The following is a 14,134-nucleotide window of genomic DNA, read 5'->3' on the forward strand; positions in this document are numbered from 1 at the left end:
AAGTTTGTAGGAAATGTTAGCCATTTTTCATACGTTCTAGAGTAAGCAAATAGGAAATAGCAGTTGCTACCCAAGGACAAAAATCGTGTTATACATTTTAATGAGCCAAAGTTTGGTTCATTGCATTTACAATGGTGTGAGCAACAAGGAAGCATCAGTGCACCCCTGCTCCAATAAAATACACAAACATATTTTTATTTAAAAGCATCAATTTCTTAATTTTTCTCTGAAATTAGTTTCTTTCTATAAAATACACTGGTAGAAAACACACATGTATGAGTTTTATTTAAGTTCTTAAGAGAGTCCAAGCCAGTTGCTAACAAAGCAACAAGACTTTTTGATTTAAGAGAGCTCCTGATGTTTGTGAATATATGGTTGAGTTGGTGTGTTGGTTGAGCTGTCAATGCACACATTCAAGTGTGTACCTCTGTTTACCTAAAGAATCTCAGATGAGGAATCTTTGGAATGTCTTGCAAATCTTCACTGTACCACTGATAGATTGGATTTGGGGAATCTGCATTAGTTTCATCTGCTCTTTCTTAAAAAAAACCTTAGTATTTGTAGATTTTTGTGTAAATTTGTTGATACATGTATGTATGTGTGTGTGTGCTTGTATATATTCATCTTATAGTTAGGAATGAAGGCAGTGCCCCTCTACCTTTACAGAGTGTCTGAAATTATGGGGAAGAAGGTACCCTCACACTGGGAACCTGGTCCAAATGTTCACAGAAAAAGTGAACTCTACTCAGGGTGTCTTCAGTGCCAGGTGGTAATGTTAAACTGGTTGATGGATTAATTCTACCACTCAAGTAGGACATGACAGGATTTAAATTCAAAAACACAAAGAGCTGGAACAAATACCACAAGGCATCTGGTCCAATATTCTTTACATTTCTGCCAATGCACCATCCTGGATTGGTACTTTATCAACCCCAAAAAGATGAAAGGTAAAGTTGACTACAACCAGATTTGAACTCAGAGCAAAGTGCATTGGTACAAATATTGTAAAGCATTCTATCCTATGCTCTAATGACTCCACCAGCTCAACCTCATATGTATGTGTGTGTGTGTGTGTGTAAGCGATGTCAGAAATGTCTGCATTTTAAAAGAAATAAGATGAAAATGTATCAATATAGCATACAATCTATATATTTGCTATAGACTTGTATAAAAAGAGCAATTAAACCTCTCTTGAAAATGTTTTGAAGGACTTGACCTAAAAAGTGTTAGATATGAAGAAAAGTTTTACATGAATTGTTTTAATATTTTATTGAGGTTAAAACATTAAAAACTTCTTCATTTATTATTGAAGATTTCTTCATTTACTATTTTATTAAATCAATGATGAGCCTCTGTTATCTATAATGGCAGTGACTCACACATATTTTAAAAGTTATTTATATAGCCTCTACCAGGAATGAGAAAAAAGACTGCCATCTTCCTAGTTAGACAGTTGCAAGAAAAGTATTTGGCCAAAAGTAAACCATTGTATTTAGCTTTCATCGACCTGGAGAAGGCTTTTGACAAGGTTCCCCACTCTCTTATCTGGTGGTCTCTAAGGAAGCTAAAGGTAGAAGAATAGTTTGTTAGAGCCATACAAGCCATGTACAGTGATGCTATCAGTAAGGTGATAGTTGGCTTTAAATATAGTGATGAATTTAGCATGCAAGTTGGAGTTCACCAGGGATCAGTCTTAGTCCACTCTTATTCATCATAGTTCTCCAGGCCATAACAGTGGAATTCAAAACTGGATGTCCATGGGAACTGCATTATGCTGACAACCTTGTTCTTATTGCAGAATTTAAAGCAGAATTGGAGAAGTTCCAGGTTTGGAAACAAAACCTGAAATCAAAATCCTCAACGTTAACCTAGCAATCACTAAAGTTGTTGTTAGCAAGAAAGCAGACAAGACTCTCTTTCCATCAGGTAAGTAGCCCTGCTCAATAAGTAGGAAAGGAGTGGGAAGTAATTCCATTTGCTGCACCCAGTGTAAGCTATGGACGCATAAGAGATGCAGTGGAATCGCATATAGATAAGATCACTTTCGTGTGTGTGGAAGATGTCCAGGAACAATAAGCACTAAGAACATGTGGGACATAGACTCTCTCAAATGTCCAGAAGGCTCTCTTGAGGTAATAGATAGTTTCTGCTACTTAGGGGACCAAATTAGTAACAGTGGTGGATGCTCTGAAAGTAGAATAAGCATTGGATGGAGGAACTTCAGAGAGCTTCTACTTCTGTTGGCAACAAAAGGACTCTCTCTCAGAGTGAGAGGTAGATTATAATGAGGCATGGGCTTTGAATGCAGGGGACATGTGTAGAATGAAGTTAGTATGCTCTGTTGGATTTGCAATATCAGTGTCCATAACCAACAAAGCACAATTGTGTTGAGAGAAATTAAATATGGCATGCAAGAGAGGAGAATGCATTTGTTTGGACATGTGATGCATATGAGTAAAGACAGCTGTATACTGAAAGTGGATGGTACCTGTGGAAGAAGGAGACTGAGGAAGATATGGGATGAAGTGGTGAGGATTGATCTCAGGATGTTAGGGATCATAGAGGAACAATGGACCATTGATGTTTGGGGATTTGAGGTTCTAGAGAAGACCACACCACCACCACCACCACATCAGCAAAACTGAGTTTTAGAAGTGTTGTGTCCTACTTGCATGTAACAATAAACTTTTCACTCACCCTACCCCAAGAAACCAACTTACATCTTTTCTAAACTGCATCTTTCTTTTCCTCACATTTCCTCTTCATAAACTATGATTGTCTTCCAATCCCCTTCCTGCCCTCACTGCCCTGTTCACTGTATCACTGCTTTCCCCGTCATCATTTTTCTACCCAGGTTTTCGCTAGTCACTGCAATCTCCACTCCCTACTCGCGCCTTCTTGGCCATGTATATTATAACCTCCATGTATACCTGACCATGTATATTATGACCTCCATACATTGAGGGCATATCCTGACAATTGCCACCATTTATCTCTCTACCATCACATCTATGCTCTGATCCTTGTTACTTGTGATTATACCCTGGCACTTTTGCTGTTTCCCACTCTCTCTCTCTTTCATTTGTTCTTTCTTCTGGTTAGGTAACCAACTATCTCCTTTACATCAGCACACCTGCTTCTGTTCTCTTTCTTGGACCTCTTTTCCATCTCCCTCTCTCTTCCTTTCACCCCCTTTCTCTGTCTGTCTCACCAGGTAACCATGTACCTTCTCTATAGCAAGACACCTGTTTCTGTCTCTCTATTTCTCTGTCACACTCTAACCTTTCATCTTCTCCTCCAATGCCCCCTCCTTTGTAGCAAGACACCTGTTTCTGCCTCCCTGTTTCTCTGTCACATTGTAACCTTTCATCATCTGACACAAGATCCCCTCCCCCAATGCTCCCACCCCTCTCAAAATTCCTTTCATTGAAGTGAATATCCTTGGGAAACAGAAATTCTTGTTTACCTGGTTTGTATCTGTGGAGAGCATCAGGAAAGGATGCTTGGTACCCTTTAATTTTTAACATCTTGAGGAGCTGCATGATTCAGTGTCACTACATCTGTCTTCGATACAGAGAATCTTATTCTGTATGTAGCTAATTTTGGCTACATATATACATTCATGCATTTATATATATATCACCTCCTCCAATGCCCCCCTCCTCTCTCAAAGGACCTTTGTCGTGCAAATTACTTGATAACTCTGCGAGTGCTGGTGCCACGTAAAAAGCATCCAGACTACTCTGTAAAGTGGTTGTTATTTGGAAGGGCATCCAACTGTAAAAACAATGCCAAAACTAACCCCACCTATACTGGTGTCATGTAAAAAGCATTCAGTCCACTCTGCAGGGTGGTTGGTGTTAGGAAGGGCATCCAGCCATAAAAACCATGGCAAAACAGACACAGAAATCTGGTGCAGTCTTCTACCTGGCCAGTTCATGTCAGACTGTCCAACCCATGCCAGCATAGCATGTGGACGTTAAACAATGATGATGTATGTATGTATATATATGTATGTGTCATCATCATCATCATCATCACCGTTTAACGTCCGCTTTCCATGCTAGCATGGGTTGGACGATTTGACTGAGGACTGGTGAAACCAGATGGCTACACCAGGCTCCAATCTGATTTGGCAGAGTTTCTACAGCTGGATGCTCTTCCTAACGCCAACCACTCAGAGAGTGTAGTGGGTGCTTTTACGTGCCACCGGCACGAAGGCCAGTCAGGGGGTACTGGCAAAGGCCACACTCGAAATGGTGTATTTTACGTGCTACCTGCACAGGAGCCAGTTCAGCGGGACTGGCAACAAAATCGCTCAAATGTCTTTCCACGTGCCACTGGCACAAGTGCCAGGAAGGCGTCGTTGGTAACGGTCACGCTCAGATGGTGCTATTTATGTGCCACCGGCACGAAGCCAGGCAGCTGGTGCTCTGGCAATGATCACGCTCGGTCAGTGCTCTTAGTGAGTTACTGGTACTGGTGCCATCATGATTTCGCTTTTGCTTGCCCCAACAGGTCTTCGCAAGCCGAGTTTAGTGTTCAATGAAGATGTTGGCATAGGTGCCAGTCTACAAAGTTAGTTCGATTTGATTTTGAATTCACTTGCCTCGACAGGTCTTCGCAAGCGGAGTTTAGTGTCCAAAGAAGGAATGTTACGCATAAGTGGGCTAGCTACATCCCTGGCAGAGGCCTTGGATTTTGGTCTCACTTGGCTTGCCGGGTCTTCTCACGCACAACATATTTCCAAAGGTCTCGGTCAGAAGTCATTGCCTCAGTGAGGCCTAAAGTTCGGAGGTCGTGCTACACCATCTCATCCCAGGTCTTCCACAGGTTCCCTCAACCGCTAGGGTGTGGCACTTTTTCACACAGCTATCATCATCCATTCTTGTCACATGTCCATACCAGCACAATCGTCTCTCTTGCACACCACAACTGATGCTTCTTAGGTTCAACTTTTCTCTCAAGATCCTTACACTCTGTTGAGTATGCACACTGACATTACTCATCCATCAGAACATACTGGCTTCATTCCTTGCGAGCTTACGCATATCCTCAGCAGTCAAGGCCCATGTTTCACTGCCATGTAGCATGGCTGTTCGTACACATGCGTCATACAGTCTGCCTTTTACTCTGAGCGAGAGGCCCTTTGTCGCCAGCAGAGGTAAGAGCTTTCTGAACTTTGCCCAGGCTATTCTTATTCTAGCAGCTACACTTTCAGTGCACCCACCCCCACTACTAACTTGGTCACCCAGATAGCGGAAGCTATCGACTACCTCTAGTTTTTCTCCCTGAGATGAGACAGAAGTTGTTTTCTGCATATTTTCAGTGTTTATTGCACCTGAACATCTGCCACATACAAAAACTAACTTCCTAGTTAACCTGCCTTTGATATTGCTGCACCTCTTATGTGTCCATAGCTTGCACTGGGTACATCTTATAGAGTTTCTACCTACACCTTTTCTACAGATCGAGCAGGGCCATCTACCTGAAGGAGTCTGTGTTTTGTCTACCTTCCTACTTATTAGAACTTTGGTTTTAGCTAAGTTGAACCTAAGGCCCTTCGATTCTAATCCCTGCTTCCACACTTGAAACTTTTCCTCTAGTTCTGATAGTGATTCGGCAATTAGTGCATGGTCATCAGCATAGAGGAGCTCCCAGGGGCATCCTGTCTTGAATTCCTCTGTTATCGCCTGGAGAACAATGATAAATAGGAGGGGGCTGAGGTCAGAACCTTGGTGGACCCCTACCTCTACCCAGAATTCTTCACTGTACTCATTGCCAACCCTCACCTTACTGACAGCATCTCTGTACATGGCTCACACAGCTCTCACTAACCATTCTTCTATCCCTAGTTTCCTCATTGACCACCAGATAAGGGATCGGGAGACCCTGTCAAAGGCTTTCTCCATGTCAACGTAAGCCAGGTACAGAGGTTTATCCTTGGTTGAAGCTGTCTTACTAGAAATATAGCATCAGTGGTGCTTTTCCCTGGCACGAACCCAAACTGCATCTCATCTAAGCTGACTCGCTCCCTAAGTAGTTGAGCTATGACCCTCTCCGTGACTTTCATTACCTGATCTAAAAGCTTGATACCTCTGTAATTATTTGTATCTAAGGCGTCACCTTTACCTTTGTAACAGTTGACTATGGTGCTGCTACACCAGTCATTGGGTATGACTCCTTCGTGTACCACCTGGTTAACAATATGGGTGACTTGGCTATAGCTGACACTGCCAGATATTTTGAGCATCTCTGCAGTGATTCCTGATGGGCCGGGGGCTTTCCCTGTCTTCATACTCATAATTGCTTTATCTACCATGGAACTGTCAACTCGGATAGCTGGTCCCTCTGTTGGGTCGACATTTGGCAGACTCTCTTTCTCCCATTCATTCTCTTTATTGAGCAATCTTTCATAGTGGCATCTCTAAACCTCTTTCTTAGCAGCCTCATTTAGAGAAAGCGTACCATCATCTATGCGAACACATTTTTCTCCCACAATGTCACGATTCTCCCTCATACACTGTCTTGCAACACAAAATACTTCAAGTCTTTGGTCCTCACAGTGCAGAACATTGGCAAACCTTTTCTTATCTGCTTCCCCTCTAGCTAGATAAACCTGTCTCTTAGTTTCCCTTCTAGCAGTCTGCTACCTCCATTCTTCCAGTCCTTCCAAGCCTGTTTCTTTTGTCTGGTAGCCCTGTCAACCACACTGTTCCACCACCAAGTTACTTTGGGTCGAGAGGGGACTTTACACCAGCCACAGATCTGGTCGGTAGCACTCAGCAGGTTGTCCCGAAGGAACCTCCAGTTGTCTTCCATGTTGTATGATGCTATATCCCCTTCTATTTCGTCAAATGCTTCAAGTAGTATGTCTCTAAATCTCTGTCCATTTGCTGGTTCTTTAAGTTTCCAAATCCTTCTCCGCCAAATTGGTCTACTTCTGGGCATCCTTTTTGCCTTGATCCCAAAGTCGCTAACTACTAATCTGTGTTGAGGGGTACATTCTTTGCCAGGGAAGGTTTTGACATTTATAAGCCGCCCTCTTTCCCTATTTCTGGCGAGGATGTACTTGATTTGGCTAGAGTGTCTGCCAGAGCGGTAGGTGACTAGGTGACAGGCAGGTTTCTTGAAGTTGGTATTGCAAACCATAAGATCGTTTGCATCACAGAACTCCAGCAGTCTGGTTCCCTCCTCATTGCGGGAACCAAAGCCATAGCCTCCATGAATGCCATGAAAGCCCCCTGCATGGCGTCCTACATGACCATTGAAATCGCCAGCCACAAAGAGAAGGTCCCTGTCATTCGTCAACGAGGTAGTTTGCAGGAGGGTGTCGTAGAATTGGTCTTTCTGCCCATCCGGTAGCCCCGGTTGAGGGACATAGGCCGAGATGACTGTAGCTAACCTATGAGGAAGCACTAGCCTAATCTTAAGTACTCTGTCACATATTCTAACTGCCTCGATTACCTTATCCACCCATTTCTCTTCTAGGAGTATTCCCACGCCCCCGACCCCGTCAGTGTTCCCTGCCCAGAAAATCTTGTACCTGTGTTCTTTGCCTGTGAGGAACCTCGCGGAATCTCCTCTCCGTCTAACTTCTTGGATGCAGCACAAATCTACGCGTCTCCGTTCAAGCATCTCAACAATCTCACCAGACCTACCTTTCAGCGTGCCGACGTTGAGAGTGCCAATTCTGACAGTGTGGGAGGAGTGGGCTCGTGTGACCCTGGGATGGGGGAAAGCAGTGTCGTGTACCTGAAAAGAAAGCTTGCATTTGGCAGAATTCATAAACAAAACAATACCTACAACCTGCATATACTACCCAATCTTTATGCGCTATAAGGTCGATAAGAGGGGAGGGGTTGTATTAGGTCACTAGCAGTGTTCGTGGGAGACAGCTAAGGATGGTAGACGATTTAAACTTCCAGTATTGATAGAGGGGTGGGAGGGCGGGCATACCGCGAGCTAAGAGAGCTTCGTCGTGGTTCTGTCAGCAGAGAGATTCGAATACGGATTAGGATGAAGTTGGAAATTGAACTGGTTATATCGATTTGGGGACACGTACGAGTTGAAGAGGAAGAGGGGGAGAGAGAAGTAGTGATGCAGAGAGAGGGGGTGAAATAGTGGTGCAAAGAGAGTGAGGTAGAGAGAGAAAGAGAGTGAGGTAGAGAGAGAGAGAGGTACAGGCAACAGTACATCACACTGGTTAAATTCCTTGGGTTTTTAGAACAAAGTTGAAAGAAACAGCAGTGTATAAATTGTGAGATTAAATGCTTAAATCGGTAACAGAAATGAGAATTAAATCATAATTTTTAAAGGGAGGAGAGACAAAATTTTTTAGACAGGCTTGGGCTTAGAGGAGCAAAACTTGAATAAAGTAAAGGAAAAGCGATAACTTGAATAAGGTAAGGAAAAGAAATACATAAATAAGCATGAATTTAAGACAAAACAGAGACCGAGTGATGTTTACATGGAAAGAAATATATAGATAATAGAGAACAGATGGTGGGGCATAATATATGAAGTAAGGATAAAATATATTAGCTGTACATATTCTGGAGAGGTTCGTCATGGTTCTATCAGCAGAGAGATTCGAATATGGATATATATATATATATATATATATATATCTTATCTATAAAAGGCAGATTTTCTCTCTGTGTATGTATGTTTAAAATTCATACATTTACACAATTCCAAATTTCTTGGATTAAAGAATCACAATTAATATTTTAAATACAATTTGTTAGGTCACTGCGTCATTTTTTCACTCAAAATAATTCCTAATAACGAATAAAATCCATAAAACTACGCAAGTAAATATTTTCCCCCCTAATAAAATCTAATTTCCTCTTTCTGCTTCCTCTTTCTACAAATCTTTCAAATCCTACTTTCTCTTATGAACCTTTACCAACAATCCAACAACAAATACAAAAAGAAAGGAAGGAGAAACACTGACAGTAAAAGAAAACTCTTTCAGTATCAAAACTGAAACAATCACATTTTGATAGTGTAATGACAGATAGTTTCACTTTAATGGTTTCATTTTAATACTACATACATATATACATACATACCTCATTCTAATTGGCGGGAATTGTAAGTTATTTCTAACTCGTCCTTCACCATGATAACAACAAAAAAAAAATAGTCACACATCTTTTTCAAATACGATCAACAAACATTTATTCCCTACAAACTGTGAGTTTTTTGGAAAATCTTTTCGTAAATCTTGAGATTAACACCCGCACGATTACCTACCTAACCCTAAAACCCCAACTCTAACACTGTAGTGAAAATCATGCAGGTGTTAATCTGAAAATTTAACAATCTTTTTTAAAACACTTTTACTTAATAACATTTTTTTATTTAGTGTGTGTGTGTGTTGCCCATATATATATATACACTTAAGACTTAGTTGTGGGTTGGGACTTTCATCGACAAAGGTCATTATTATTATTATTATTTTTAATTTTTCCCACAAGGGCAGCTTCGGGCAGGTGGAGAATAGTCGATTATATCGACCCCTGTGTTCAACTGGTACTTATTTTTTAGACCCCGAAAGGATGAAAGGCAAACTCGACTTCGGCGGAATTTGAACTCAGAATGTAGAGATGGGCACAAACCTCCCGTCGCTATACTGATTCTGAAGAACAGGGTTGAGTGTGAAAACCAACTTTAAAGTGTAAATATAGATGTTTTTGAATACACACTCATACATACATACGTACAAATACACACATACATACAAATAAACACATACATACAAATACCTGTCAGTCTCTTCCAAATACGATCGACAGTCAAACATTTATTCCTTATAAACTGAATTTTTTTAATATCTTTCTTAAAACGCATTTACTTACTACCATATATATATATACACACAGAATACACATTAATACACACATACCTACAAATACCTGTCATTTTTTTTTTATTTAGTGTGTGTGTGTGTTGCCCATCTTGATATATAATGCTGAAGTTCTGTTACTGTGTGAAGCCTTTTTAAAAGTTTATAGAAATCCACATTTTTCACTTTTTCATCCTAACCCTAACACTGTAGTGAAAATCGTGCCGGTGTTAATCTGAAAATTTAACAATCTTTTTTAAAACACTTTTACTTACTAACATTTTTTTATTTAGTGTGTGTGTGTGTGTTGCCCATATATATATACACTTTATACTTAGTTGTGGGTTGGGAGTTTGATCGGCAGACGTCATTATTATTATTATTATTATTATTATTATTATTTAAAATTTTTCCCACAAGGGCGGCTTGGGGCAGGTGGAGAATAGTCAATTATATCGACCCCTGTGTCCAACTGGTACTTATTTTTTAGACCCCGAAAGGATGAAAGGCAAACTCGACTTCGGCGGAATTTGAACTCAGAATGTAGAAATGGGTACAAACCTCCTGTCGCTACACTGATTCTGAAGAACAGGGTTGAGTGTGAAAACTAACTTTAAAGTGTAAATATAGATGTTTTGAATACACACTCATACATACATACGTACAAATACACACTTACATACAAATAAACACATACATACAAATACCTGTCAGTCTCTTCCAAATACGATCGACAGTCAAACATTTATTCCCTACAAACTGAATTTTTTGAATCATCTTTCTTAAAACGCATTTACTTACTACCATATATATATATAGAGAGAGAGAGAGACACAGAATACACATTAATACACACATACATACAAATACCTGTCATTTTTTAAAATTTAGTGTGTGTGTGTGTGTGTGTGTTGCCCATCTTAATATATAATGCTGAAGTTCTGTATCTGTGTGAAGCCTTTTTAAAAGTTTATAGAAATCCACATTTTCCACTTTTTCGTACAAATTTTTACATCAATGGAATTTTCTCGATATGAACTTTCCAGTGCAGTAATTAGATTTTTAAAATTCCGTTTACTTTGTGTGATTTAAGGGAGATTTGGCTGTTGTTTCTAGCAACTTTTATATTTCTTCCCTTCTACCTGTACCGGGTCTTCCGTTCTCCCTTCCTCTTTTTCTCTTTCTTCATTGCTCCCGTTCTCTATTCCTTTCTCCCCCTCTCTCTCTTTTCCTCTCTCCCTCTTCTCTCTCGCGCTCTTAAACGCATACACGTGCACGTACACACAAGCATTCACTACAAGATAACTCATGTTCATCAATGTTTTGTAAATATACAAACTACGGAGCTTATGGACAACACATTGCAAATCAGTGAACTTCATTACAAATGTGGGTAATTTTTCAGATTAACACCCGCACGATTTTCACTAGGGTGTTAGGGTTACGGTTTTTGGGTCAGGGTTAGGGTTTTAGGGTTACGATTAGGGTTAGGGTTACGATGAGGGTTAGTGTTACAGTTACGGTTACGTAATTGTGCGGGTGTTAATCTGAAAAATTACCGAAATGTGAAAACTACCGACCCTGCCATCTGTTATAACTTTTGTTGTTCTCTTTAATATGTACATAGATTATGCCTCCAAGCAAGAGAGCTTGCTGGGGAAAGAAAGCAACCGGTTTAAAAAGACAGCAACAGACTGCAGCAATTCAACACATTCCAGAAGCTACTTTGAACATAATGCAAAATGGTGCATCAACATCTACTGCCCAATCTGATAGAATGATGAAATTTACGTACACTTAATAATGTTACACAAAACAGCCTTCACACTTTCCCTATTAATTTCATTGTCTTTTTCATTGTAAGGCTTTCTTTTTTAGTTGATTTTCACCTAGCAAGACTTATTGTAGATGGTGTAATAAGTCACACCCGGACAACGTCGGGTTATACTGCTAGTATATATATATATATATATATATATATATATATATATATATCTTATAGTAAAAATAGATACATAAGGGTGGAAAACCAGAGGAATAATACCATATGTCCAACACAAGATATAATATGTGTGTTCAATTCCTTCAAGAATCAATAAATAAATTCATAGTTTTCAGTCTCTAAGGTGTCTAAAAAGTACAGTAAAAAGACAGGCAAATACAACGATATAAACTTTAGAAATATCATGAACGTTCAAAATATTTATTTAAAAATATTTATAAACATGCATAATTACCAAATTGTATAAGAATATAAGAATTTAAGTTAAAACATTACGATATATAAACATACATTATGATATAATATAACATATAATGGGTAAATACGGTATGATGAAGTTATAAATTTACATGTATTATATTAAAAACGTGTACATTAGGACAGGATAGAAAAAAAAAAGTATAATATAAAAGTTAAGTTAAAAGATGTATACTTTTAACTTAACTTTTATATTATACTTTTTTTTTTTTTCTATCCTGTCCTAATGTACACGTTTTTAATATAATACATGTAAATTTATAACTTCATCATACCGTATATATTTACCCATTATATGTTATATTATATCATAATGTACGGTTAAATTCTTATATTCTTATACAATTTGGTAATTATGCATGTTTATAAATATTTTAAAATAAATATTTTGAACATTCATGATATTTCTAAAGTTTATATCATTGTATTTGCCTGTCTTTTTACAGTACCTTTTAGACACTTTAGAGACTGAAAACTATAAATTTATTTATTGATTCTTGAAGGAATTGAACACACATATTATATCTTGCGTTGGACATATGGTATTGTTCCTGTGGTTTTCCACCCTTATGTATCTATTTTTACTATAAGATGAATTCTAGCTCATGCTGAGCACTTCAACTCTAGCCCGTTTTTATGTATTGTTATATTAACAATACATAATTATACAAAAATTACAGAATATATATATATATATATATATATATATATATACATATATATATATTCAAATATGAATTAGAAGTAGTGCTAGTGTTGTAAACATTATTAAACACACATACTCAACATATAAGCTATGCTTCTTAGCTGGTAGGCTGTGATTTAGCATGGTGGGGATGACTCCTTCAAAGCACCAGGTGTTAAAACATCTAATGTTTTGAGGGAGTCATCCCCATCAAACTAAATCGCACCCTACTAGGTGAGGGGTTTGGGGCAAGTTGTCTCACCTGTCTATGACTTTTGGATGTTTTAACAGTCAGCACTTTGAGGGAGTCATCTCCACCACACTAAATCGCAGCCTACTGGCGAACAAGCATAGCATATACATTGAGTATGTGTGTTCAGTAATGTGTGTGTGTGTGTGTGTGCACGTGTATTCCTTGCCTTGTCTTGCCTTGGGTCCTTAAATTCATAATGGAGTCCTAAGGGCATCTCCAGGTTTGAACACAGCCAACTTTTTCCAGAAACTGAGACATACAAGCAAACTGAAATAAAAACATGTGAGAAAGGAAAGATTCAACCCCAGTATAAGACTGATACTTTATTTTTTAACTCCCGAAAGAATGGACAGCAATGTTTACCTCTGTTGGATTTGAGACCAGGGGCCTCTGTGCATCAACACATATATGTACAGGCCTAGGCAAGAGATTTAAGGAAGACTGGCAGTTGTTCATGCATGCAAATCTCCCCACTCCACAACATTGATGTTTATTCAAAAGAAAGGACATGGGCAATGTAGCTGGCAACTGTTAGAACAGTTGATGAGGACCAAATCAGCTCTAGAGGAGCAGGTTTATAATGAAAAGTGTTTTTGGTTTGACTTTCCAGTCTTTTTATTTGGGAGGAGGAGCAGCATAGTGTATCTAGGACTACATTATCCAGTGAACCCTTTCTTTGATAAGACAGTTGCTTGTTACTTGAGGAGGTATTTGGCTTCTAAATTTAGCTGATCGAATGATTTACATAAAAGCTTCATTGTCTAGAAGCATATTTGAGACTAGAAACAAATTTGTTTGGATTCTGTATAGATATGCCAAAAACAACAATAACAAAACAAAAAAAATTACCAAAAGAACTTGGTGTTCTTGCATTAATCAATTAATACACTCATATTCTCCTCCCTCCCTCCTCTCTTCTTAATTTCACACACACACTCTCTCTCTCTCTCTCTCTCTCTCTTTTTGCTCTTCTCATTTATTTTCCTTTCTCTATTTCATGTTATAAAGTTGATGAATCTACCAGAATTCGAAGCCAGTAAACGAATCTCAATCTACCTGAGTACTACTGATGAGGTGCGGACA

The 14,134-nt window shown here is 39.0% G+C and overlaps 1 protein-coding gene across 4 annotated transcripts in view; it reads left to right on the forward strand.

Annotated features, from left to right (window-relative positions):
• Positions 1-14,134, forward strand: part of LOC106875500 (5-formyltetrahydrofolate cyclo-ligase) — a 54,945-nt gene that overhangs the window by 18,797 nt on the left and 22,014 nt on the right. For all 4 annotated transcript variants that reach the window (XM_052971186.2, XM_014923670.3, XM_014923671.3 and 1 more), the window contains exon 2: positions 14,060-14,134. This exon is cut by the window's right edge and continues 181 nt beyond it. In XM_052971186.2, the coding sequence (XP_052827146.1) occupies positions 14,063-14,134 (72 nt within the window). In that variant the 5' untranslated portion in view covers positions 14,060-14,062. The remainder of the gene's footprint in view (positions 1-14,059) is intronic.

The sequence above is a fragment of the Octopus bimaculoides genome, chromosome 10, assembly GCF_046866305.1.
Source record: "Octopus bimaculoides isolate indiv1 chromosome 10, ASM4686630v1, whole genome shotgun sequence".
NCBI classification, from domain to species: domain Eukaryota; kingdom Metazoa; phylum Mollusca; class Cephalopoda; order Octopoda; family Octopodidae; genus Octopus; species Octopus bimaculoides.